This window comes from Leptonychotes weddellii, chromosome 5 (assembly GCF_054177405.1).
Source record: "Leptonychotes weddellii isolate Sample4059 chromosome 5, ASM5417740v2, whole genome shotgun sequence".
Taxonomy (NCBI): Eukaryota; Metazoa; Chordata; class Mammalia; order Carnivora; family Phocidae; genus Leptonychotes; species Leptonychotes weddellii.
In genome coordinates, this window is record NC_138373.1 from 25,044,717 (window position 1) to 25,072,483 (window position 27,767).

General features: G+C 48.9%; 1 protein-coding gene across 4 annotated transcripts in view; it reads left to right on the forward strand.

The window, feature by feature from the left end:
- PARN (poly(A)-specific ribonuclease) overlaps positions 1–27,767 on the forward strand; it is a 238,436-nt gene that overhangs the window by 149,170 nt on the left and 61,499 nt on the right. Inside the window, exon 24 of one of the 4 annotated variants that reach the window (XM_081819995.1) lies at positions 22,171–22,346. The exons of 1 other annotated variant lie outside the window; for it this stretch is intronic. In XM_081819995.1, the coding sequence (XP_081676121.1) occupies positions 22,171–22,331 (161 nt within the window). In that variant the 3' untranslated portion in view covers positions 22,332–22,346. Of the gene's footprint in view, positions 1–7,656; positions 7,716–9,249; positions 10,276–22,170; positions 22,347–27,767 lie in introns of those variants that run through there. 2 more of the 4 variants (XM_081819998.1, XM_006728635.3) reach the window with 2 other exon arrangements.

A 27,767-nucleotide genomic window follows, 5' to 3' on the forward strand; every position in this document is an offset into this window, starting at 1 on the left:
GGCCTTCTCAGTTAAAGATGGTTACTCCATTTTGGTAATCCCCTCTCTCCTCTATGGTTTAGAGGTTTTGCTGATGTGTGTAAGTAGCCTCAGTATCTTAAATGTGCATTTAAATTTGCACAGAGGCCTCCTCCTACACATGTTATTTTCAGTGGCAGCGTTTTCACCGTTCCCAGCAAAACGCCAGGCAGCCTGGATTTCTCTCATACGCAGAATTACATAAGGGGGGCGCCTGGGTGACTCAGTCGGTAAGTGTCTGCCTTCGGCTCAGGTCATGGTCCCAGGGTCCTGGAATCGAGCCCCGCACAGGAAGCCTGCTTCTCCCTCTCCCACTCCCCCTGCTTGTGTTCCCTTCTCTCGCTGTGTCTCTCTCTGTCAAATAAATAAAAATCTTAAAAAAAAAAAAAAATAAGAATTATATAAGGAGCAAAGGAAACCAGAACCTAACAGCCTAGTATGTGCGAGGTGCTGTAGTAGGAGCCTTTTCTCTCCTGATTTAATTCCCTTCTTGCCTGAAGCCAAATCCCATGTTCTCTCCGTCACCCGGATGCCGTGGGGGGTCTGTGAACGAGCGCAGCCCTCCGTGTGCAGACCCTCTACAATGCTGAACTGCGACACGAGGGAGGAGCTCACTGGTCAGCCAGGCCAGTTCCCTGCTCGGGAGATCCGGCCGTCACCTGCTGGGTCCCACGGCTGTCATGGTGACAAGACTTACAGCCCTTGCTGACTGCTGCTTGCTCAGGGCCCGGCGCGGCGTCTCATGCTTGGTGGGAGTTCTTTCCTTTAAAGTTCTGAGGTGGTCCTCAAGGTCCATTTCACAGTTAAGAGATTGGAGGCCTGAAGGGTAATGGGACCTGCCCAAGGTCACGGAGTCCTTCAGTTTGTCCTTTACAAGAGAGCCCGTGCTCTCCCCGCATGGTTACGCCACTGCCTGTCTGCTTGGGATAGGAGGGCCGCTGACCCAGCCCCGAGTGTGCCTGTCTCACATCCTGATGGTCTCCCGGTGAGCAGAACCAACAGTCAAATCAAAGGAAGGTGTAGGAAAACCATGGAACCTGATTCATACCCAAGCTAAGAATTCACCATGTTTCAGATTAATTCTTCCTTTTACACATGGCCTGATCTGACGGCAGGGAGTTTTCTGAATCTCACTGATACTAATGAAATCAAAGAAGCAGCAAAAATGTTGCATATGTTTTTATACGTTATACTGAGGCTTAACTTTAACTGAAAACTTAAACTTCCTGTTTGAAGCCCGGCTTGTTTCTTTCAGCTGCCTCCTTGAACCCCGCTGTTCTCCTTGACTTGCCTCCCTTCCGTTCCCTAAATTGAGCATTGGAGAGAAGGCTTTATTTATTTATTTATTTATTTATTTATATATAAAAGATTTTATTTATGTATTTGACAGAGAGAGACACAGCGAGAGAGGGAACACAAGCAGGGGGAGTGGGAGAGGGAGAAGCAGGCTTCCTGCGGAGCAGGGAGCCCGATGCGGGGCTCGATCCCAGGACCCTGGGTTCATGACCTGAGCCGAAGGCAGACGCTTAACGACTGAGGCACCCAGGCGCCCTGAGAATGTTTTATTTTGTAACGCCCTTAATCTTCACCTGTGATACCCTCTTATGACTGCCGCATTGTATCTGCTCAGCCAATGTTCATATTCAAAGTCGGATGACTTTTAGAGATCACGGCTAGCGTGGTGAGGGGCGGGGTCCCCTCTTGTATTCCTTTTCTTCCTATCTCAGTCTCTTCTGAATTTTTCAGCTTATCTGTTAGTTCTCAGGGGCAAGATGACAGGTGTTTTTTCTCCCCTCTATCTCAGCATAATCTTACAGGTATTAACATTAAAATACCTAATAATAGACTGCCTGAATAGATTAGCTCTTTTTATAACTTTCATCATTCTAAGTGAAAACTTTCTGTGAGTTATTTGGGGTTTTGAATGTATAATACCGTCATTAAAATAGGTTTTTATTTTCCTCCCATTGACAGTAAAGCTGTCACTGCCTCAAGATTTGAGCTAAAAAAGAAAAAATGATAGATTTTGTACTTCTTTGTCAGTCCCGCTAAAAGAGAAAGAAACATCTTGACAGCTTTTAATTGAATCAGAGAACTTGAGATAATTGGGCTTCGGGAGCACCATTCACCGGGTAAGGCCTTCCAGCAGCACGAAGCTGGAAGTTTCATGGGTTCTTCTTCGCTGTGTTGTTGTAAGCATTTAGCGCTCATGTTCTCAGCAGGATGTCGGTTGAGATAACCAGGCTCTGAGCATGTGGAGTTGACCAGTTTCGATTGTTCAGTGCCTTTCATAAGGTCCTATAGTGAGTGAGAATACAAAGGTCTGACCCTGTGAAGGGTCTGTATTAAGCACTCAAGGGCTCAGAAGAGTACCAGGAGCCGTGAAGACCTGGTTGGGGTGTTGGCAGCAACCGGATGGGACGCTTTGGTAGGGCGTGGGAAAGTCTGACCTGCAGAGACAGGTTCTAGGGCATCCTGTCTGAGCTCTCCTCCTGGCAAGAGTATCTTGACAGGGCCGCAGGTGATTCACCAAGGTGTGTGGGGTGCCCAGCGCTGTCAGCGAAGGCATGAAAAGTACAAAAGACACTGTTTCACCTTTGAGGGAGATTTCTGTTTTCTAAGGAGGAAGTAGCAAAAAGTAGGACCACAGAATATTGTGTATTGTAGCAGTCCTGGGACAGTTGGTGCTCAGTAAATCCCACACAAAACAGTGTCATCTGTCTTAGTTATACATTTTAATGTCGAAGATGCCCTAAGAGTGCTAGACCGCTTCCCAGCTAACAAAATGACTTAAATTGCAAAAGAAATGACTGTTTATTGAGTTTATATCATGTAGCAGGCATTGTGCCAGGAACATCCTTTACTGTCTGTTCCTTATAAAAAGCCAGTAAAGTATAGATACCAGTTATTTCCAATTTCTAGAGACGAAACAGGCTCAAAGAATTCAGACTTGCAAAGTCAAATATAGCTGGTCTTGGGGGCCCTGGGGAGGGCCGTCTGATCCAGAGTTCACACGTTGGACCACTCTGCATGCAGTATGTGAAATTTATCCAAACTTTAGAAGAAGTAAAGGACTCTTTACAAAGATGAGCATTTCTGGCAGCTGGTCAAGAGCAGAAACAATTGGCAACTTGGACTTTCTTGTGATGAAGTCATGTGAGCCAAGCAACCGTTCTCTTTTGGAGCTTACTGTGTACATATTATGTACTTGGCAAATATTTTTCTCCTCAGTGTTGTTTCTGTCCTCTGTTCAGGCTACAGACATATAACGTAAGTCCCTTCCTTTTATATTTATTAGGATTAGTGTAGATTGGTAGTGCTATCTACTTTTCCTCGGGGGAATTCAAGGTACATTCTCAGCTGGTACGTAAAGAAACAGAGCTCTGCTTGCATTTTAGGCTGGACTAAAGTATCTCGAAGTGGTCCCCAGACAGTGTTTAATGGACGGATTTCCACAGCACACTTGTTCTTGCTGATGAGTGGATTGTGTTCCGGGGTCCTGTTGCTGACCAGACTGACCACTCTCAAAATATTGATGGACAGTCCAGCAGCCAGAGGTTCTATCAGGCCCTGTTAGTGTTCACGGAAGAGTGCCCGAGACGCTGACCATTTCTGGTGATTGTGTGTGTCATGTCATAGAGAGGCTGCTGCAAGTCTTTTTCCTCCTCACATTTAAAACACAGCACAGTAGACCTTTAAATGTTTGCCAGGAACCAGGAGTGTCATTGGAGTCTCGAGTAATCTGTTGAACTTTTCAAGCTTGCATCCTTAAGGTTACAGTGTGAAAATTTAGGATCTGAGCAGCAGGCTGCAGTTGCTGACCATCTAGGCTAGGGAAGGGCAGCCAAGGAGCTTTTTATTTTTTTTAATTTTTTTATTTTTTTTTGAGAGAGAGAGAGAAACAGCATGAGAGGGGATAGGGTCAGAAGGAGAAGCAGGCTCCCCGCCGAGCCGGGAGCCCGATGTGGGACTCGATCCCAGGACTCCGGGATCATGACCTGAGCCGAAGGCAGTCGCTTAACCAACTGAGCCACCCAGGCGCCCCGCTAAGGAGCTTTTTAATTCTTCAATTAAAATGTGGCTGACAGCCTCAGTGTGGCCCCTGTGCTGTGCGGTGGGCCGTCCGCTGCCCAGTCCCTATCCCCGCCGGCTGCCTTCCACCCAGGGAAGCTCTGCCTTCTTGATGTAGGAAACCGCCCCTTCACCAGGCCCTCTGGAGCGTCTCCCAGTTAAATACGTTTGTATAGCACCCCACAGGATCTTTCTCTCTCCAGGATTCCACTCTAGAAAATGATAACGATGGCAGATTTCCAGTGTTTGAGATTCTGTTCTGGATTCACCTGAGGGCAGAAATGTCTTCCCTCACAGAATCTCTCCCTTTCAGCTGTGGAGAGAAGAAAGGTGAAGAAGCCCAAATGGTCACCTTTTGTGTTGACCACTTTTTAATTTCTTTTGTTGTTTTGTTAATAAAGATAACATGCTCACTATGAAAATCTATAAAATGAAGAAAAACAGAAGAAAATTAAATCCCATGGTTGCCTCTCTGTTAACAAGTGTTTTTACTCTGCCTGTCATTGTCCGAGATCAGACGAGATTGGGTGCGTTCAGGGTGGTATGGCTGTGGACTCTGCCTGTCATTTTTATACACAGTTGGCATCATACTTCATAGACAATTTGGTATCCTGTTCTTTCCCCATTAAACAAAAAATCCTGGTCAAATTTGTACTATCAGCATAATATTTTATATTAAAATTTTGTTGGATTTTCAAACAATGTTCCTAATATCTTTTGCAGGGTCAGCTTTATTAAGATACAGTTTATGTACAACAAGTCTTCGCTTTTAGGGGTACAATTCGATGAGTTTTTACAAATGTGTGTACAGCCATATAACCACATTGTGGTCAAGAGAGAGAATAGTTGTAGGGGCATCTGGGTGGCTCAGTCGGTTAAGCATCTGACTCTTGATTTCGGCTCAGGTCATGATCTCAGGGTCCTGGGATCTAGCCCCCCACCGGGCTCTGCACTCAGCAGGGAGTCTGCTTGAGATTTTCTCTCCCCCTCTCTCTGCCCTTCCCCTAAAAATAAATAAATAAATAATCTGTAAAAAAGAGGAAGAGAGAGAATAGTTGTATCATTCCAGAAGATTCCCTCATGTGCCATCCCTCCTCCCACCCCTAGAACCTGGCCACCAGTGATGTGCTTCTTTCTTAATACGTTTGAGATTCATTTTGCTATTGCACATACCAGTGGTCCATTCCTTCTTATTGCTGAGTAGTATTCTGTCTTATGGATGTACTGCTGTTTTTCCATTTTGCCAGTTGGCATTTAGGTTGTTACTACTTTTTAGCAACTAGGAATCAAGCTGCTGTAAACATTCGCCAACAGGTTTTTATAGGAACTAAGTTTTCGTTTCTTTGGGGTAAATACCTAAGAGTGGAATTGCTGGGTCATATGGTAAGTGCATGTTTCACCCTCTAAGAACCTGGCACAGCGTTTTCCAGAGCAGCTGTGCCATTGTGCGTTCCTGGCGTCGGCCAGTGAGGCTTCCAGTGCTTCTGTGCCTTCACCGGTACTGGTCCGGTCCTTGGTAGCCATTCCGGCGGGCCTGTCCGTAGTGCCTCGGATGGCTTTAACTTGAATTTCCCTAGGGACTAAGGACGCTGAGCATCCTTTGTGTGATTATTTCCCATCCAGATCTCTTCTTCGGCGGAATGTCTTTTCAAATCTTTTGCCCATTTTTTTCATTGGGTTGTTTGTTTTCTACTCCTCGAGTGTTGAGAGTTCTTTGTATATTCTGAATACAAGTCCTTTTGGGTGTTTTGCACATTCTTCCAGATTCTGCTTTTCTTTTCTTTCTTTTTTTTTTTTTTTAAAGATTTTATTTATTTATTTTGACAGAGAGAGAGAGGGAGACAGTGAAAGAGGGAACACAGGCAGGGGGAGTGGGAGAGGGAGAAGCAGGCTTTCCGCCGAGCAGGGAGCCCGATGCGGGGCTCGATCCCAGGACCCTGGGATCGTGACCTGAGCCGAAGGCAGACGCTTAAGCACTTGAGCCACCCAGTGCCCCTCTCCTGTGTTTTTTTCTAGAAGTTTTGTGGTTTTAGGTTTTACATTTAGATGTACAGTCCATTTTTTTTTAAAGGTTTTATTTATTTGAGAGAGAGAGACAGAGATAGCGAGAGAGAGCACAAGCAGGGAGGAGAGGGAGAAGCAGGCTCCCCGCCGAGCAGGGAGCCCAATGTGGGACTCAGTCCCAGGACCCTGGGGTCATGACCTGAGCCGAAGGCAGACGCCCAACCAACTGAACCACCTAGGCGTCGCTGTACAGTCCATTTTGAGTTAATTTTCGCATATGGTGCAACGTATGCATTGAGATCCATCCTAACAGGAAGCAGACGTCCTGAAATATTTGTTTAAAAAGAAAATTGTTCCAGAATAATTCTTTGCACTCAGGTAAAACAGAGCTGTGAAAATGAGCTCCCTGGAACACTGACCTAGCTCCTTATCCCCTAGCTTTGAGACTGATCCTTCGGTCTACAGCACTCCTTTTCCAGAATGTGCTAGAAAGAACACCAGCAGTGACCTCCAGCCCCCTCTGGTCTAAGTCTCCTTTAGATGGTTCCTAAAGTTCTGGTTCCTCTGGACACATCATTGCTGCTCAGCAGCTGCACATTCTAGGCAGTGAAAACTAGGGTCTTCTTGACTGCGGGCTGTCGGCTTCCTGGGGAACAACCGTGTTCAGTGTAGGGCCACCTTCCTCATATGGGGACGTACGTGGAAAACTCGCTGTGTGCCGGGAACTCGGCTGTACCAGGGCGGGCATGTGCAGCAGAAAGTAGTATTCAGTCCAGCGGCTAGATGAGCCAGGGAGCGTTGTTTAGAGCCATACAGCCCGTCAGACAGCCCGGCCAGGCTTGCTCAGGCAAAGCTTTTGCTTATTCCACTATTTCTCACCAGCTCTTCACCGAGTCACTTCCTGTGTGTCTGCTGGCCTGTCGCCACAGCCACACACGGCCCATCCAGCCGGCAGCAGGTGCTGTCAGAAATATGGCAGCGTAGTTGCTTGCAGCCAGTTAGCTTTCTTGTTTGTTTGATTTCCCTCACGGCAAGTTTGAATTTATTTCAGTTCCCCACACTCGGCATGTGGCTTTTACCTTTAAAATGGCTAATTGGCGGGGCATCTGGGTGGCTCAGGCTTCCGCTCAGGTCATGATCCCGGGGTCCTGGGATCGAGCCCCGCGTCGGGCTCCCTGCTCAGCGGGGAACCTGCTTCTCCCTCTCCCTCTGCACCTCCCCCTCTCCACTCATGCTCTCTTTCTCTCAAATAATTAAAAGTAAAATCTTAAAAAAAAAAAAAAACCTATAAAATGGCTTATTGGCTGCTGTGATGTTTCTCTGATATGTGTATTATAAAAATGCCCTTCTGGATGTTTCTTTTCCTCCCTACAATCGGGTATTGTATGAATGTGTGTGATTGAGAAGGTCAGGCTAGTGATGTCTCTTCACGGCCCAGCTGCAGCTTTTCCTTGCTCTGGGGAGGGGAGTGTGTGTGTGTGTGTGTGTGTTGTTCTTTAATAACCTAAGTGGATCCTGGGCGTCTGTCACGGGGAACATCTCCTGTCCGTCTTCACTTCTCAGGAGTGGCCTTACAGTCTTTGCTGGGAGTGCCAACACAGCGATGAGACCCGGGGCAGAAGCCTCCCAAGTATCCCTCTCCCAGTCTTCTCATCCTCTCCATCTGGACTTCATCTCAGTAAATGATCACCAGTGGGGGAATTCTCGTGTTGGCTGAAATCCCGTGTTATTTCGTGTGTTCAGACCTAGTTATCTTTAGACATTCCTGCCATTGAGGTGGCCGCTCCGAGCTGAGTGATTTCCTACTTTGCAGGACCTTGCACCTCCTCTGGTTTTAAAAGTTACCATTTTAGGCAGCGGCCGCGCCCTCTCCCCTTTTGGAATCTTGGAGTGTTAGCAGCTGGGGTTAGCTTTGCCGGTTTTCCCTGCCAGCCCTGCTTGAGTCATGCATGCCACCACCAATGCAGGAGCGCCTGGTCTGTCACGCTTTCCATCATGGCCACGCTCTTCCCTGACTTAGTTCCCCTTTGCTCGGCTCCGGACACGGCTGGTCCAGGCCCCGACCCGACTGTTGCCGTGGCGGTTACAGAGAGTGGCGTGAACCAGAGAAGGGCTTCCAGCTTCTGGGCGAAACTGTTTGTATCCAAAGAGGCCCATCAACGCTTAGCCAGTGTTGCTGAACTCTGAAACGGCTGCATGCTTCTACTTGGGCCCCTCTGGGGGGAGTGGGGTGGGGGGTGTCTCTGAACCCCCACTGGTCAGCTTCTCTAAAAAAGCCACCAGCCTGTTGGGTTTCTCTTCTGGGTGCTGGTACAGAGCTTCCAGCACAGAGAAACCTGGTGTCGTGGGACGCGACAGGGCTCTAGATCTGTGGAAGGATCCAGTTCTACCTCAGCCACGTGCTGGCTGTGTGAGATGGGTCACCTTACCTGGCCACCCTGAGCCTGTTCTTGCATCTTGATACCACTATGCTGGGTTCTTTCTTTTAATTAGTTTATGAATTTGAAAGAGAGAGAGCGAGCAAGCACAAGTGGGAGGGGCGGGGAAAGGGAGAGAGACTCTGAGGCAGACTCTGTGCTGAGCGTGGAGCCGAATGTGGGGCTCGATCTCCCGACCCTGAGATCACGCCCTGAGCTGAGAACAAGAGTCAGATGCGTAACTGACCGTACCCCCCCACAGGCGCCCCACACTGCGCTGGGCTTTTATGAAGATTAAATGAACTGAGGGACACCTGGCTGGCTCAATCGGTGGAGCATGTGACTCTTGATCTTGGGGTCATGAGTTCAAGCCCCACATTGGGCGTAGAGCTTTCTTAATTAAAAAAACAAAAAAAAACTGAAGGGAGTGCCCAGTGTGGTGGCTAGCAAAGGACACAGTGTGTGCCCCCCGAGAGAGAGATGCGCGCATCCACATCTTAACCCCTATGAAGTAAACAGAGGCATCCAAGCAGGGAGGCAGGTCACTGATCCTCTGTGGGGTGTTTCGGTGGGGTCGCCCCCGTCTGCTGGGCCCTGCTGCCCATGGACAGGGCCCGTCTGTGGACGTGCTCTGCCCAGCCCGGCCCTGTCTGCGGTGGGCGCGCTGGTCGCTCAGTCCCCCGGGTGCTGTCCTCTCCTTGTTCACCGCGTTTTGTTTTGTCCACCCCCCCGCCCCCAGGAGGCATTCCCAACAGCCCTGCCAAGCTCTTCGAGGTGCCCGACACGTGGTAACCGAGGCCTGAGGGAGACACGTCGCTGGTGCTGTGGCTGAGGCGGAAGCAGCCGGCACATTCGGAAGCCATACTGTATTTAATTTAATAAAATGTGGTGTGGGAGGGGTTGGAAACCAAGTGTGTGTCCTGGGGGGGAGAAACCACCATCACCACCCAGTTTTTATTTTTGTGGCTGAGTCTCTTTTCTTCCCTTTCAATGTAAACTGCTGCCGCTCAGCACGGTTGTAGACGGTCGTGAACGTGCACACTATTAACCAGCTGATCACTTGTTGCTTGCGCGCAGCCCTTCCTGTCGTGAATTTTCGCGTGTTTCAGAATCCACCCGGCGGGGAACATGGGCTGTGAGCCCAGCAAACCGCCGACGTTCTCAGGCGCCGTGATCATGAGTTTGGGGTTGAAATCTCTCCTGCTCCGAGGGGTTCTCTTTGGATTCAGGGGCCTCCGCGGTCCGCGGCTCGTCTCCCGATGGCTTGGAGAGCCCGCTCGCATCTGCCCGCTTCCTACTGCGGCTGCCTGAAAATACGGAGCGCTCAAGCCTGTGTTTCCAGAAGGAAACGGTCTCCTGCTGTCCACCCGTGAAGGAGCTTCCCTCACCTCTGCCTTGGCCTTGGGGCCGTATTGACTTAGAGTCCCTCTCCCCCAAGGTGTGAGTTTCTCACGGCGGACTGTACGAGTACGAAAAGTTACCTTCTCTTTTTACCTGTAGTACTGTGCCCCCTGCCCCGCGTCTCTGCCTGCCTGTCTGAGTGTGTGTCTGGGGGTGAGGCGGCATGTGCAACCACAAAGGACACGTACCAGCCCTTTTTCTGTTGACGCCGATCCCAGCAGCCACAGAATTTCACGGATCTGCTTTCAGGAGATCTGCTTCATAGAGATCATTGTTAGATATTGAACATTTTTTTGTATCATAGATCAATAAAAAATGAAACATGTATTTCCGAAAGATGAAAATTAAAGGAATTTTCATAGGATTCTGGGGTTTTTTTCCTTTTTCTTCTTTTGTAAGTGAATGACATATTTGATCTTTACATAGATATGTTTCTCTCGAAAGATCACCCCTGAAAAGCTCTGGTAAGTCACGAAGCCTGGTGTTTATGGATTTTTCTTTCTTCCTCTTTTTTTAACCTCTGACCCCTATACCTGCGTGAATGAGTCAGATGCTCAGAGCTGGAGTTGAGCCCCGTGGAAAATGGCTGCGTAGGAGGAGGGTCCGCATCTCTATCGTGGTGGGCGGAATGGAGCCCTTCGGAATCCGTGGTGGCATGGGAATTCGGATGAGTGAAACACTCACTTTTCCCAGTTATGGGCCTCTGACCACTTCCCCTCCTCCCCCTGGCCAAGCAGTCTGTGGCAGAGTTACAAAGCCAACCCGTCGGGAATGAGCTCCCACCCCTTCCAGAGCTGTCCCTGCTCACAGCTCCGCAGGGTGGTGCGCAGGGAGGTGGAGTCAGACAGACAAAGGCTGGGGGTTACAGGGCATTGCTGGACGGTGCTGAGTCACTGAAACCTACGGGTAGACATGGGGGCACTGCACCCTGCATGGAGACGCAGAGCCTCTGGTGTTCCACCACCTTCTGTGTGGTGCAGGGCTGCAGTGGGAGAGGGGTGGGGCCTCTTGCCCTAAGGGAATGAAATTTCACATTGTCACCTGAAGCCCAATTCTCCCTGCTCAGAAAGCTTTATAGACACACACAGGTTGCACCCCTTTGTCTCCTGGTCCAGGGAGGGGCTCAGGGGGAGGAGGACTTTCTGGAAAGGAGACTTCTTGGCATCCCAGCTCTAGCTGGGGGTTCTCGGACACATCATTTACCCTCTCCGAGCCTCTGTTTCCTCAATCATGAAACCAGGACGATAAACCCGCCCCATAGGGTGGTTGCAAGGACTAAACGAGATCACATAAAATGCCCAGCATACACGAGCACCCAATAAATTGCAGTTATAGTTGAAGATCACCCTTTTGATCTGAAACCCCGTTTGTACCTTCTTTTGTCAACTGGAGCTGATACAGGTATAGTCACGTGGGACTGGGCTTAGAATGAATTACCTGGGGGACCCCTCAGCCGCATCCACACCCCCATTTTCTTCCCAACTGGATCAAATGACTTAAAACGGTTAAAGTGGGTTGGCTGTCAACTCTCTCCGCACATACACACAGGCTTTCTTGACGTCTCTTTGGGCATAAAACCCTAGGATGGTGCTTTGGCTTTTTGATACAGAGGCCCAGGGGCATATGTTGATGATGGGGCTGTGGGGACCTCGGTGTTTCCCTGCAAATCGTCCTGTTGTCCTCTGATTTCAGAGCTGGGGTGGAGACCGAGTGCTGTGCTCTGTCCTTTTTTATAGCTTTGTATTCACCAACGCCCCCAACATTTTATTGTGAAAAATTTCAAACATGCAGAGAAGTTGTAAGAATTGTTCAGTGAACAGTGAACACCCATTTACCAGCACCCCCAGATTGCCGAGCCCGCATTTTGCTATAGTTGCATTATTACATAACCAGCCATCCCTCCATCCATCAATTCAGCCTACCTTGTGATTTATTTCTAAGGAAGTCGTAAACACGGGTGTACTCCTTGTACCACATACTTCAGCATTTGTGTCATTAGCCAGAGTTTAATATTAGTTTATCGGTGGGGGTCTGTGGGAATAAAATTTATAGTGAAATGCTTAAATCTTAAATGTACCAATTAAGAAGTTCTGACAAATGCAAAATGAACTGTCAAGGTACAGAACATCACCATCACCCCCAGAATATTCTCTTCTGCCTCTTTGCAGTCAACCCTAACCCCACTGCCACCCCACCCATCCCCCCAGAGGCAACCACCAGCCTGCATGTTTTTCACCACAGATCAGTTTGACCTGTTCTAGAACTTCATGGAAATAGAATCATGAAGTGCATGCTCTCTGGTGAGGCCTCTTTCTCTCAGCATAATGTTTTTGAGATTCATGCTATTGTGTGTATCGAAAGTTCTCTTTTTTTTTGGTGGCCCAGCGTGCATATATCATAGTCAGTTTATCCATTTTCCCAACTGATGGACACTTGGGCTGTTCCCAGTTTGGGGCTACTATGAATAAACCTGCTGGGTACGTTCTAGAAATTCCCAGGTCTTTTTCCAAAGTGGTCATACCATTTACACTCTCACCAACAACATAGGAGAGTTCCAGTAGCTTCCGTCCTTCGCAACATTTGGTGTCATCTGTCTTGAGCTGCCTGTCCTGGTGGGTATATAATGTATCTCATTGCAGTTTTCCTTTGCATTTCTGTGATGATGGATGATGATATGCTTATTGGCCATTTGTATATGTTCCTCTGTGAATTACCTGTTCGGTTCTCTTGCTTGTATTTTCTTGGGTTGTGTCTCTGTTATTAAGTTGTAGATGCTCATTATATATTCAGACACCTTTGTGTGATAATTACTTTGCAAACCTTTAGTCCCACTCTGACTTGCTTGTTTCTTTTTTTTTTTCTTCCAGCCTTCACTGAGATACAGTTAACCGTAACGTTATGTAAGTTTAACATGTACAGTGTGTTAACCTGATACACTCATACACTGCAAAAATATAACCACCATAGTGATAGCCAACAGGATCATCACATCACATGATCACTCTTTTTTTTTTGGTGGTGAGAACATTCAGGATCCACTCTCCCAGAAACTCGTTTATATTTTAGTTTTCTTTTTTTTTTTTTTAAGATTTTATTTATTTATTTGACAGAGAGAGACACAGCGAGAGAGGGAACACAAGCAGGGGGAGTGGGAGAGGGAGAAGCAGGCTTCCCGCCGAGCAGGGAGCCCGATGCGGGGCTCGATCCCAGGACCCTGGGATCATGACCTGAGCCAAAGGCAGACGCTTAACCGACTGAGCCACCCAGGCGTCCCATGAGTTTTAGTTTTAATGAAGTCTATTTTGTACATTTTTTCCCTTCCTTCTTGGAACCCATCTATGGGGATGCCGTGCCATATTTCTGTCCTTCCTAAGAAACCCACACGTTGTAAAGATACCCTTTCATGTTTCGTGTAGAAGCTTTAGAGTTCCGGGGTTTGTGAGTCAGTCTGCGATCCGTGTTGAGTTAATTTTTGCATGTATGGCCTGAGGAGGCAGTTGAAATCCCTTTATTCCACATGGATATCCAGTTATTCCAGCACCATTTGTGAAGAAGACCTTTCCAATTGGATTGCTTTGGTGCCTTGCACAAAAATCTGTTGACCTAATAACGGGGGTGGGTCTTGGTGTGTGTGCTTTTATTTTTTTTTATTTTGTTGAAGATTTATTTATTTTAGCGGGGGAGAGGGGCAAAGGGAGAGAGAGAGAATCATCAAGCCCACTCTCCACTGAGCCCGACACGGAGCTCAATCCCAGGACCCTGAGATCATGACCTGGACAGATGTCAGATGCTTAACAGAGCCAGCCAGGCGCCCCGGTGTGTGTACTTTTTTTTTTTTTTTTAGATCCATTTATTTATTTGAGAGAGCGAGAATGAGAGAGAGCACATGAGAGGGGGGAGGGTCAGAGGGAGAAGCAGGCTCCTCGCTGAGCAGGGAGCCCAATGCGGGACTCGATCCCAGGACTCCAGGATCATGACCTGAGCCGAAGGCAGTCACTTAACCAACTGAGCCACCCAGGCGCCCCCCGGTGTGTGTACTTTTAAAGGGAGCTGTTACTCTGGCCGAACAGCAGCACAGAGAGGGGCTCATCCTTTCTGCATATGCCCTTCCCACTTGGACGTCTTGCAGCCCTTCCCTTGACGTGGAGGGGAACATGCCCTGACCCTTGGTTCCTGCTGAGGCTGGGCCACTCACTCCTGACTCAGGAAACTAGTGAGTGTTAAAAATAGTGCCATCTTTTCTTTTTTTTTTAATCTCACGACTTAAGTTTCATGACTTCAATTGAAATCTTTTCTCCCCCCAAATGATTCATGGGGTAAATCGATGCGTCTGGTTTTGTTGAGGAGGGGAAATAAGATCCGTGGAGGCCAGGTCGTGTTTCCCTGGGTTGCGGGCCACTCTGTCCTCCCGAGTCATCTGGTCCCCGATGAGAGCGGTTCAGTCTGTCTTCTGCCGCTTGCCTCTCAGCCCCTTCACTTTCGGCCCAGCTGTGGACCTGGCCTTGAGAAAGCGCTCGGTGTGGCTGTGCCTGCTGGAAACATTCCCAAAAGCTGAGAGGGGCGTTGAAAATGGAAATGGTTTAGACAAGACAGTCCTGTCAAAAGAGGAGGGATAATTTAAAAGAAAGAGCCTCCCTCTTTTTTTCTTTTTATTTGGGGGGGGGCGGTCTTCTTTAAATTGTGTTTCAGAAGAAAGGAGGTTGAACCTCCATGCCTATTTCTTTTAAGTGAGAACACGGGGAAATACTAGACCAGAAAGCTTGGAGCCAGAGAACCTGGCCTGTGTGTGTGCCTCGTGCACACGCGGGAGCCCTGTGGGCCCGGCTTCTTATTCTCAACCCCCAGAATCTGGAAACCCAGCACCGTTCCTTTGACTCAGGAAGGGCTGATCTGACCCGGCAGCTTGTCTTCCATTTGTTGAATGGGGGGCTGTGCCTACAAGTCACCTTGACAAATGATCGTGGCCCAGGAGCTTAGGCTTGTGTCCACGTTCAAAGGCTGCGTCTGTGTGGGGGGAAATGGAGGTTCCTTGGGGGTGTTTCGGTTTTACAACCCCCAGCATTCTGCATGGTCCATCTGCACCTGCTCTTGCACGGGGTATGAATCAGGCGCGCCCCACCTCATGGAGCCTCAGAGCCTTCAATGTCTCCCCTTGAAATCTGCTCCCTCCCACTTAGACTTGGAAGTCTTTCCATGGACACCCGGGCTTGAGAAACCACACACTCAAGGCAGCCTGCTGCAGGGCACAGTGTCTACACCGGGGGATTGCCCAGACCCGAGCTTACCACCAGGACCAGGATGGCAATTCAGTTTCAGTCTCCTGTGGGTCAGGCTGGACCACCACCAACTCCCTCCCCGATAACAGGTCTTTGCCCAATTGGCTGCCATCATTCACTTACACTGGGAAAAACCCAGAGTCTCCTCCTTGGAAACACATAACCCCTGCTCTCCAGAACTTTCCATTTCAAAGTCAGCTCTTCCTCGAGTACTCCGTTCTGGCTTTTTGAAAGTGAATTTTCTTCCTACCCCACTCTGGTTTTCTGTAATAGTAACGGGACATGTATATGAGAGCATACTCTCCTTTTTAAAAAAAAAAAAAAAGATTTTATTTATTTGACAGAGAGAGACACAGCAAGAGAGGGAACACAAGCAGGGGAAGTGGGAGAGGGAGAAGCAGGCTTCCCGCTGAGCAGGGAGCCCGATGCGGGGCTTGATCCCAGGACCGCTGGACCATGACCTGAGCTGAAGGCAGACGCTCAACAACTGAGCCACCCAGGCACCCGAGAGCATACTCTTCTAAGTGCTTGTGGTGTTTTGACATGTAGGTAGGTGCCTTATGCTCCCTTGAAGATGGAACCGAGGTCCAGGCCAGTTGGGTAACTTGTCCTGGAGTGGCAGAGTTGGAATTTGAACCCCACGATGTCTGACTTCAGAGCCCATGTGCCTAGCCAAGACTTGACACTGCCGTATGTCCATATGAAGGGCATCGCGTGGAAGGAGGATGAAGAAATGACAGCCATACACGTGCCAAGGGACTCGGGGTGGCCGTCTCATCCGTGCATGGCTTGTTTGTGCCCAGAGTCAGTGCACTGGGGTGTGGCCAGATTTCCCCCCCCTTTCACCCCTCTTCCGTCCATCCCCAGCTCCAGGTATAGAGAGTTCGACACAGACCTGTCTCCTTCTCAAAGCCACAGGTGATCATAAGGCTTTGTCCATATCTCAGACAAGTTCTTAAGGGACAGCTTCCCAGAAAGGGGATTACAGCATCGGGGAGAAGAAGCCTCATAAAGGCTCTGCATATGTATGGCCAAAGCGATTACCATGCTCTGCATTCGGAGCAGTGGTGTCCAGAACGCCCACCAGCCTGGTGGGCCAGCCAGTCATTTCACTTACGCAGCCCTGGGGGCGCCCAGAGCGGGAAGACACGCCCTGGTCTTTGAAGCTCTCTGTTCCCAGCGGCATTAGCATCACCTGAGAACTTGTTAGAAATGCACATTCTTGGACCTCACCCCAGTCCTACTGAGTCACAAACTCCAGGGGCAGGGCCCAGCTGTCTGGAAACAAGCCCTCTGGGTATTTCTGGTGCCTGCTCAGGTCTGGGAGCCACCGGTCTTGGGAAAGCTGCGTCCACTGCAGGGGAAATGCACACACTTTATAAACCAAATCAGCGAGGGCTGGGAGCAAATCCAAGGGCAAGGTCATTTCCATCTCTAGTTGGCGTTAGAAGTCTTCACCTCTTAGCTGGTTCGCATCTTTAGGGGCATAATTAGAACCATGTGGAGAATGTTACTCTCACGTTAAGGGTCTAGCTCTTGTAGGCACTTGTCATTAGTACTTAGAGGTTTATTATGTGCCAGGTGCATTATTATTATTATTATTAGCCTTTTATTCCCTTGGGAGGGGAAAAGGAAGGCTTCAAGCACTTCAGAAACAGCCTGAGGTCACACAGCTTGTAAGAGGCAGAACTAAAATTTGAAGCCAGTCTGTGAGCCAGAGAGAATGAGCTCTCCATGGCCCCACGGCTTGAGAGAAGGAGCTGAGATCCTTACATAAGGTGGAGTCTTTCAAATGATTGGGTTTGTGATTGTTCTGGAATCTTCTGAAGCTCTATACTGTCTCGAGAAGTGGCTTTCCCCTGCTTCTGGTTAGCCTCGTGCTTTGACACACCAAAGCCCGTCTGGGGCACACATCACTCTGGCCTGGTTGACCATCCCTAGCAGGTTAGTGAGGTGATCTTTTATCTCCCGCTACGTGTCTCGCTTTGACTCCTGAGGGACGGCTTCTCGAGTGTCTGGACTGCAGACATCCCCTGGTAGGTAAGTATCTCGGTGGTATATCACTTGAGTTCTATGACACTTGGTGCAATGAGCTCTCAAATCCTATCTCAAATGACAGGTGGGAGCTAGAGGCGCTTGGGAGGGCAGGGGTCCAAGGGGACAGGGACACTGAGGGGAGGCACCTGTGCTTTGTCTTTTACCATCAGACTGAGGGGTGAGCCTACAGCTTGGGACCCACACTGGCGCTCTGGCGACTCCTGAGGAGCCAGGCCGGGCTCGCCACTGGCCCGGAGGCATCCCCGTGGAGAGCCTCGAGAGGTGCCTGCAATCACAGCAAAACAGAGGAGACTCCAAATATTCCGTTTTGGGGCCACGGAAGGGAAGCCAACTGAAACGTGAAGAGGTGTCAGAAAGCCGAGAGGAAACCAGTGAGCCCTTTCCTGAGGTTCTATTTATGGGGCAGCCAGCCCTACTGCAAAAAATAGACCGACGTGCCGAGGAATGGCTCAGTTTTGGAAGCAAATGTCCCTCCGCAGAGGAAGGGAGCTGGAGTGGGGACTTCAGAAGGCTCTGCCCCTCTCCCCCCTCTCCCCACACTTCCCTCCAGCCCCCAGCACCAAGGAGAGAGAGCAAGAAAAGCTCAGCGTTTGCAAAGTGAAGTCTTGCATATGGGGCCAGTGGAAACGCAGGGCCAGTGGAAGGTTTCAAGTCAGCACCTGGAAACCGAAAGGGGCTGCCGTCCGTCCCTGGGTCTGCAGGACCAGCTCCCCTTCGCTCTGTTCGTTCTCGGCTTTGCCTCCCAATGGGTGACAGGGCTAAGAAAATAGGGTAGAACGTGCAGTGGGAGGGAGCGTGGCTAGACAGCAAACGCTGACCTTGGCAGTGATCAAAGGCGGGACCGCTCAGCGAGGTGGTCTGAAGACCCTCCTTTAAAACACCAGCCTCACAGCCTGGCAGGGTTAGGATGTGACCATGGATGAGGGAAATGAGGCAGGATAGAGTCCTGAGGTGCATCCTGACTCTGGAAGCCTGCCACCGCCACCTCCCTGTTCCATGCTCCCCTTCTGGGCACAGAGGACACTGTCTTGGGAGAGCGAGGGAGTGGCAGTGACCACTGTCAGGGTCGATCGACCACCCGCCACCACGGTGGAGCCAAGCCCGAGTGCTGTCTGGGTGGCCCTTGACATTCTCCTGCCCTGGACTCCCCGGCCACGCTGAGGTTGCTGTGAGCAGATCATGCAGGGTCACAGTAGAGTAGGGCTCCTTGGAAAGGGGCACTTTAGTTTATGGCCCAAGCAGTCTGGGGGGAAACAAACCATAAATGAGTGTAGATCCTGTGTCTCCTGGGCTAGAACTGGGATCTATCAAGCAAATCAGACCCGCTTGCACCTTCTATCCACAGGAGATGGATGGGGTCTCCACTTTCCTCCCTTTTCTCCTTATGGCCATGAGCTGTCGATGTGCTTATGTGGGTTTGTGTTAGGAGTTAGTGGTAGGAGTGGAAAGGTGGAATGTCACCTGGAGTTAGCAGCCCAGCTTACAGGCAGCTCTTCTGTCTTCAGAGGGCACAAGGGGCAGCTGTTGGAAGGCTTAGGTGGGGACTAGACATGGGGTTCCCTCTCTGCCAACAGACAAAGCCCACCCTCAGTTGGGGCAGCCTGCAGGGAGAATGGCAGGATCTGCCCCGGGAACCGGATAGCTGGTGGTTAAGATCCGCATGCAAACGGGGCGCCTGGGTGGCTCAGTCAGTTAAGGGTCTGCCTTCGGCTCAAGTCATGATCCCAGGATCCTGGGATTGAGCCCCACATCGGGCTCCCTGTTCGGCCGGGAGCCTGCTTCTCCCTCTCCCTCTGCACCTCCCCCCACCCGCTTGTGATCTCTCTCTCTGTCTCTCTCTCTGTGTCAAATAAATAAAATTTAAAAGAAAAAGAAAAAGATCCCCATGCAAACAAAGGCAGGTAGGAGGAGGAGGGGAGACTGACAGGAAGACAGGGTAGAGGGAGGTGAGGAGGAGTGAGCCCCCCCACCTGGTTCAGGGGTGGTGGCATGTTGAGAGGTCCATCTGCAGCCAGCCGGGGTCAGAAGGGCATTTGGTTTTGCAAGCATGCACAAACCTTCCTACACGGATTTGCAATGTTGGACTGTTGTGGAAACGGGTTGCTTTTTTTTTTTTTCTGGAAGCACCCCATTTCTTTGAGCTGTCCTGTACTTCTGGTAGGATCAGCCTTTCACAGCCCCCCTCCCTCCTAGCAGGGCACAGGAGGTGGGCACATGACCCCGGCCTGGCCAGGCAGAATGCCCTCCCCCTCTCCCCGGGATGGGCCAATCACTCCCTGGGCAGTGGCGTCACAGGGAAGAGTCCCCTGCCTGTTTGGGGCACCGTGCTGGAAGAACGTGACCTGGGCCTGGCTGCACTGTTTTCCTGTGCCAAGGGAGAACCCATCTGCAATAGTGGAGAAGGATAACCCCGTTTGAGAGTGAATATAGATGGCGGCACGGGGGTCCTGGATCCATTTGCTCCTGATGCCGGATCCACCCCATCCTTTCCAGTGAAGTCCATCACTAAGCCGCCTCCCTCCTCCTTCTCGATTATCTCAGTTTGAGTTACGTGTCTGTCCCTTGCCGCCTTAAATCCCTGACCAGGACAGGGAATATTTGGTACAGGAAGGACCCCACAGTCTGTGAAAATAGCCTGCCAGTGTGTAGACTCATCGTAGCCTGATGCAAAGAGTAAAACAGACTGGTGCAACTTAGCTTGAGAAAGTCAAGACTTTTCAGCCCCTTGAGCAGCTCTCTTCGACCTATGGCTCATTGATAGGCTGATGGTAAATCCTCCTTCTCCATTCGTCCAGGAAGATTCATTAACAGTGTGTGTCCTGGGGGAGCAAATGAAAGGAGGAGAAAGTTCTTACCCAAGAAAAGGCCGTGGAGACTTTGAGTTGACGGAAGACGGCTTTCTCTGGCAGGTCCTGGGGTTTGAAATGGAGTTCCCTGCTTCGGGCATGCCTCATGTCAGCCAGAGCCTTCCCTCAGACTCTGAGGGAAGGGAGTCTGATTAGGATCTTCTCCAGAAGACATGGCCTTGTGCCTTGGAGTGTTTGAGTCTGCCTGTCCCTGCGCTGAGAGGGGGTTATTGCATGGGGCCCGCAGCCTGGGGCACTGGCTTCAAACACAGACCATCTGTTGGTCAGACTTGCTCTTTCCAACCTTCTCTATCGCTTTTTCTGAAATTGGGAACGTCTCCCAAAACATCAATCAAACCCAGTCCATGGTGTTCCTTGCTGAGTGTCCCTACAGGAGAGACAGGGAACACAATGAATAAAACCAGCCATCTTTGCTCCCTGCCTAGCAAAGGGACCGTTTGGCCAGGTTGCAATCACATACCACTCCTGTCTTCCATTTGACTTCATATGGTGAAAACTGTCAAGAAGATGGGGCAGGAACTTCAAATGATTTCCGCCCCCGCCGATCCCTCTCTAGAAGCATTGAGAAAAGGACATGTTTTGTCATGAAACAAATTAGAAGTCAAGCCCAGGCTCCACTACTTAACTTGCTTTGGACCTTGGATAAGTTCTGTGTGCTTCTGAACCTCAGTTTTCTGCTCTGTACAATGGGGATAATAATACTGCAGTGTTGAAGACTGGTTCAGCTGTGAGCGATAGAGGTCTGAATACGGTGGCTTAAAACACTCATGTAAAAGACATCTGAGGATGCTGGTTGCCAGGGGCTGGGAAGAGGATAAATGGGGAGTTAGTGTGCAGTGGGTACAGAGGTTTGATTTATAAGATGAGAAGAGTCCTGGGGATTGATGGTGGTGGTGACTGCACAACAGTGTGAATGTATTTAATGCCACTGCACTGTACACTTAAAAATAGCTAAGATGGGAAATTTTATGTTATGTGTATTTTAACTCAAATCAAATTTAAAAAAAATTTAATTAAGAAAAAGGAAATAGGGGCACCTGGCTTGCTTAGTTGGTAGAGCACGTGATTCTTGATCTTGGGGTTGTGGGTTCAAGCCCCACATTGGGCATGGAGCCTACTTAAAAAAAGAAGAAAAGGATATATACAAAAACCAAAAAAAGACTTCCAAGGCAGGCAGTCAAGGCTTGCAGGATGGGTCTGTGAAATCATGGACCTGGGCTCCTTCAGCCTCCCTGTGCTAGCTTCCATTCCACAGTCCAAGGTGGCTGCCAGAGCTCCAGCCATTACATTCCAGTCTGCAAGAAAGAGGAAGTGCATCCTGACTCACCTTTTTAGAAGTCATCCCAGATGTCCACCATAAAACTTCCACTTACATTTCATTGGCTGATATGTAGTCATGTGGTCATGTCTGGCTGCAAGGGCGTCTGGGAAAGGTAGTTGTGGGAGGTGGCCTCTAAAATGGCCTCAGGGGTGCCTGGGTGGCTCAGTCAGTTCAGCCTCCGACTCTTGATCTCAGCTCAGGTCTTGATCTCAGGGTCGTGGGTTCAAGCCCCACACTGGGCTCCACAGTGAGTGTGGAGCCTACTAACTAGCTAAATAAGTAAATAAAAATAAAAATGGCCACAATCATCCCTGCCTCCTGGCATTCACCCCCTTATATAATTCTCTCCCCTTGAGTATGGGCTAGACCTTGTAACTTCCTTCTAATCAATAGAATCTGGCCAAAGTGATGAGAGGTCACTTCTGAGATTAGGTTACAAAAAGATGATGGCCTCTATCTTGGGTACCCTCTCTTGCTCTGAGGAAATCCAGCTGACATGTGAGCTGTCCTATGGAGAGGCCCACGTGGCAAGGAACTGATGTCTCTGGCCAACAGCTAGCGAGGACCGGAGGTCTTCAATCCAGCAGTCTCACGAGTGAGCTTGGAAGAACATCCTCCCAGTTGGGCCTTCAGATGACTCCAGCCCTGGTGGACATCTTGACTGCCATTTCTTGAGATACCTGATCTAGAAAGTCCCCAAAACTGACCCACAGAAACAAAATGTTTGTTGTTTTCAGCTGCTATGTTTTGGACTTATTTGTTACGCGGCAACAGCCAACTCATACAGTTCCCCAAGTGGACGCATTCCCAGGGTTCTTGGAGGAAGAAGGAAGGGAAGATGGAATTGGAAGAATCGGTAGTCACTGCCACGTGTGCCTACCTCACAGGACTGCAGTGAGGATGAAACGAGGTAAGTGTATAAAGTGCCCACCTACAGTCGGCCAGATGTGATTAGTGAGGGGCCACCACCCAGAGTCTACGTCCCACGCTTCTCACCAAAGTCTTCCAGGAGATGCAGTCGTGTTGTGTCTGTTATGTGATTTTCCCAGGCTCCCTCTCCCTCTCACAGTTCAGACCCCCACCAATTCCACCGAATCCAGCCAGTAGCATGACTACTCCTGCAAAACCAAAGGTGCCCAAGCCAGCCGGTGGGCTCACAAAGCGCTAAGATTTCAGAGGGAAAGGGGCGTAATCCAGTTCCCCCTTTTACCGTGTGAACCCCTCTAGAGTGATATCCTAGCTTTCTGCTCTGCCATCTTTCTGCACTGCTATTGTTGAGGCAGAGCCCAGGATTTGGAGCATTTATAGAGTTCCCAATTAAAAAAAAAAATTGCATTAGTTCAACCCAATTTTCTCTCCTCAAGAGGAGTGGAGGTCAGGTTTATGGGACATGAGGTGGTTTTTGCGTGAATGAGCTTCGTATTTCTTCCTGGCTTTCCTTTGGGCTTTTGGGGACCTTTCCCCTTGTCTGTCTAGAGAGACCTAAAGTCCTTACAGTGCCCCCAAGAGCTTAACCCCGGTGGGGGTAACTGGGAGAAAAATCTAGAGAGTGCTCCTCTGGGTCCCACGGTAATGTATGCACCTCACTAGGGCAAGAATTGAGTCCCCCTCCCTTGCATTATAAGCCCCAGGATGTAGGGATTTTTTTTTCACTGTGGAAGAAGGTGGACTCCCAAATTATTTCACATGAAATGAAATCTCAATTTTTCAGAATGGGTTGACAATGACCAAGCCTTTCAGTGAAAACAAATATTCTAGGGAGAGAGAGAGAAAAAAGGGACAAATCCCAAGACTTTTTTTTCTTAATCTTCTTCAATAATAATGGAAGATAAAATACGCCAATATTCTTGCTCTTTATTTTTATTAGTGAACCAGGATATACGAGAACTTAGTAAGATATTCACAGAAGGCTCAGCTGTATTATTAAAAAATCTTCTTTTCCAGTCCTTTGAATTTCATAAAAGCAGTGATCTCTTTAAAATCACTAGGAGGAGAGAGATGGGTGCCTATGTGGAGTACCATTCGTATTTAATACCATGTTCACACGCTTTCTTAAATTTAAAAAATTGACTTAAATACATTTTGAGCATGACGTTGCAAAAGCTTACCAGGTTCTTGCCTGTCAGATGCAGAGGAACTCTACCAACATGAGCGCTGTATGAGCAGAGACTTGTCGCTGATGTCTCTGTGTGCACCTGATTTGAGAAGTCCAGTGTGCATCGGGGCGATTAAGCATGCAGAGGCCAAGCACTCTGAGTTTAGAAAGTTGTCACAACAAAATGATGCATGGAGTGTTTTAACACCCTCTTTTCTCGGAAGGCAGAGCAGACTGGGCAGAAAGCACTGTGGGTGAATGAGTGGGGGTGCGTGTGTGTGTGTGTCCATGTGCACACATGCACTCATGTGCATGGGGGGCTTTGGGTGGGAGAGGAGTGTTCGGGAGGATATTAATGCTTTTGCTCTGATGAAGAGCAGGAGCGTTTATTAAGCAGTCGGGAGCTGGATATGTGTCTCGCTTGAGTCTTCCCGATGAGTAATTAATTGCTCTTTGGCTTAGCGACAGAGTTACGAACTGGTACTTGGGTGATGGTTTTTCTTTCCACCGCACTTTGCCATTATATTCTCTATTAGGAATTGGATGTGCTCAAAAGACATAGTGAGTTGGCTGTTGGCTAACAATGGGCCTCTTGTGTCATGTGTAGGCAACATTACCTTGCGTTCCTATGACCCTGGCATCCTCACTTAGCTGGTGGCAACTTCCTAGCCCTCCCCTTTTCTGACCTCAGGGGGTGGCCTTGAACCCCCAGAGCTAAAGCTGCACGTACAAAAGTCATTGGTCAAAGTGTGTCCCTTGCGGGGGGACCCCATGCAGACCAGGATTCACTGGGGATGTTCTCCCTCTCTCAGCCTGGTTTCCCTCACCCCGCGCTCTGCCCCTGCCCATCTCTCAATATCATGGGTGACCACGTGTTTGCCATGAAGCATGAATATTCTTCTTTCTTACGTTTTGTCACGGGAGTCCACCTCAACTGGAAGGTAGCAGGGATCTGGGTGGATGGCTTTCTTGGGGCTGGATGGGGAATCTGGTGGGAGACAACATGGTGGACTCATCTTGTTTGTGGGCTGGGTCACAGCATTTGCCACATGAAGCTGGAGGGCCCGAAGCAGGTTTCTAAGGGAAGCACCAGCTTGGGGACTGCAGAAGGAAGTGGGTAGCCACCGGATGTGGTTTCTAAAAGCAGTGGCACCCAGCAAGGGAGTGATGGCAAGGGAAGGCTGTGTGTCCATCCAGTCAGTGGCCCAAGGAGGTGGTTGTTTTTTCTGGCTAATGTTCAGCACTCTAAAAGATGTTTGTCCCAGGAGGATGTGCTGGTGTTTTACCAAAACTAGGACTTCTCACCTGAGGCTTGTAGAGTGCTAGACAGAATCATAACAGTGATAATAAAGACAGGCATTTATGTGGCCGTGCTGTGAGCCAGGGATTGTTCTAAGTGCTTGGTGTGTGTTTAATGGCTGACTCCTGGCTCAGAACAGGCAGATGGAAGGGTCCGGAGGCTGGGCAGGGAGTAGCCAGCAGCCTCCTTGTTGGGATCCTCCAGCATTAGTGAGACGAATGAATTTCACTCCATCAACGTGCGTATTTTTTAAGTGTCACAATCCTTTTTAAAAAACTTCTTTTATTTCAGAAATGTCCCAACTTTATTGAAAGAGAATTGACATAGAATGCAGTGGAAGCTTGAGGTATACAATGTGTTGACTTGATAGACTTAGAGGTTGCAAAATGATTACCCCCATATTTTCGCTAACACCTGCATGGCGCCCCATTGCATCACATGTCACCTTTTGCTTTTTGTGTTGAGAGCACTAAAGACCTACTCTCTTTGCGACTTTTAAGTATGTAATACAGTGTTATTAATTATAATCACCATGCTGTACATTAGATCCCTAGAACCTGTTCATCTTATAATTGGAAGCATAACCTTTGACATCTCCCCCGTCCCCCCACCCACAGTCTCTAGGCTCCACCATTCTACTCTGTTTCTATGAGTTCCTTGTCTTTAGATTCTACCTCTAAGAGATATCATGAAGTATTTGTCTTTCCCTGTCTGACTTACTTCAGTCAGCATCATGCCCTCAAGGTTCATCAATGTTGTTGCAAATAGAAGGATTTCCTTTTCTCATGGCTGAACGAATATTCTATAGTGTGGATATAGCCCAAGTCTTCTTTAGCCGTTCATCTGTTGACGGACACTTTGGTTGTGTCCCTATCTTGGCTCTTGTGAATAGCGCTGCAGCGAACACGTGAGGGCAAACATCTCTCCAATAACCTGTTTCATTTCCCATGAGTATATATCCAGAGGTGAAATTGCTGGATCCTATGGTAGTTTTATTTTGAATTTTTTGAGGAACCTGCGTACCATTTTCCATGCTGGCTGCCCCAATGTACATTCCCACCAACAGTGTGCAGGAGGTTCCTTTTCTCTAGATCCTTGCCAACGCTTATTATCTCTTGTCTTCTGTGATGACAGCCGTTCTGACAGGTGTGAGGTGATAGCTCATTGTGGTTTTGATCTACATTTCCCTGACGATCAGTGATGTTGAGCATCTTTTCATGTACCTGTTGACCATTTGTATGTCTTCTGTGGAAAAACGTCTATTCAGTTCCTCTGCCCATTTTTATCTTTTAATATTTATTTGAGAGAGAGAGAGAGCACAAGCAGGGGGAGGAACAGAGGGAGGGGGAGAAGCAGACTCCCCGCTGAGCAGAGAGCCCAACTCGGGGCTCTATCCCAGGACCCTGGGATCATGACCTGAGCCGAAGGCAGACGCTGAACCGACTGAGCCACCCAGGTGCCCCTCTGCCCATTTTTAAACTTAGATTGTTTTTTAGTGAGTTGTATGAGCTCTTTATATATTTTGGATATTAATCCCTCATCAGATGTATCATTTGCAAATATCCTCCCCCATCTATAGGTTGCCTTTTCTTTTTTTTAAAAATTTTTTAATTAACATATAATGTATTATTTGTTTCAGGGGTACAAGTCTGTGACTCATCAGTCTTACACAATTCACAGCCCTAGCACATAGCCTCCCCAATGTCCGTCACCCAGCCACCCCCTCCCTCCCACCCCCTTCCATATCGGTTGCCTTTTCATTTTGTTTATTGTTTCTTTTGCTGTGCAGGTGTTTAGTCTGATGTAGTCCCACTCAGTAATTTTTGCTTTTCTTGCTTGTGCCTTTGGTGTTGTATCCCAGAAATCATTGCCAAGACCAGTGTCAAGGAGCGTTTTCCCTGTGTTTCCTTCTAGGAGCTTTATGGTATCTGTTCTTATGTTTAAGCCTTTAATCTGTTTTGAGTTCATTTTTGTGAGTGGTGTGACATAAGGCTCCAGTTTTATTCTCTTGCGTGTGGATGTCCGGTTTTCTCAACACCATTTATGGAAGAGACTATCCTTTTCCCATTGAGTATTCTTGTCCAGTATTCATTGATTGTGTATGGGAGGGTTTATTTCTGGGCTTCCCAGTGTGTTGGATTGATCTACGTGTCTCTTTTTTGCCCGCATTATATTTTTTGATTATATATTTTGATTCCTATAACTTTGCAGTGTAGTTTGAAATCAGGAAGCGTGATGCTTCCAGCTTTTTCTTTCTCAGGATTCCTTGGCTCTTTGCAGTCTGTTGGGGTTCCATATGAATTTTTACGCCTGCTTTTTTCTATTTCTATAAAAGATGCCACTGGGGTTATGATAGAATCTGTTGATGGCTTTGGGTAGCGTGGACAAAATGTCAATCCTTTATTCCTCTCAATCAAGTGGAATGTGTTTCAGGCCACCATCTGTTCAGTACTGGGGCTCCTGCCCTCACTGCTTATATTTGGGAGGAAGTCTCAGGACCATATGGAGTCAGAACATGCATGGAAGGGCCTTCTCATCTTGAATCCATACTGAGACTGCTCTGTGTTCCGACTAGAAGTACCAGGAGCCCTCCAAGGTGGCAGCTCCATGGCTCCTGAGACATGTGTGGGGACCAGGCAGTGTGTTCCTTGTATTGAGGGCCCTCACTCTACCCCGTCCCCTCTCCTCTCAGGGGCCTCTGCCAAGCCCCAGTCCCCTCCCCAGTCTTGGGGGACTGTTCCCAACCCTCTCTTCAGCCTGTCCCTTTCTATCCCCCCCACTCCCACTCCATACCTTCCCTCTGTTGTCTAGGACCAGCCTTGAGTCGATCTCCTTGATTCTTACCTTCCTGGGTATGCCTGGGGACTGAAATGCTCCAAGTGGCCTTGTTCCTTGACACTGTAATTGTTCCTTATCTCCCGTTAAGCGGGGACCAAACT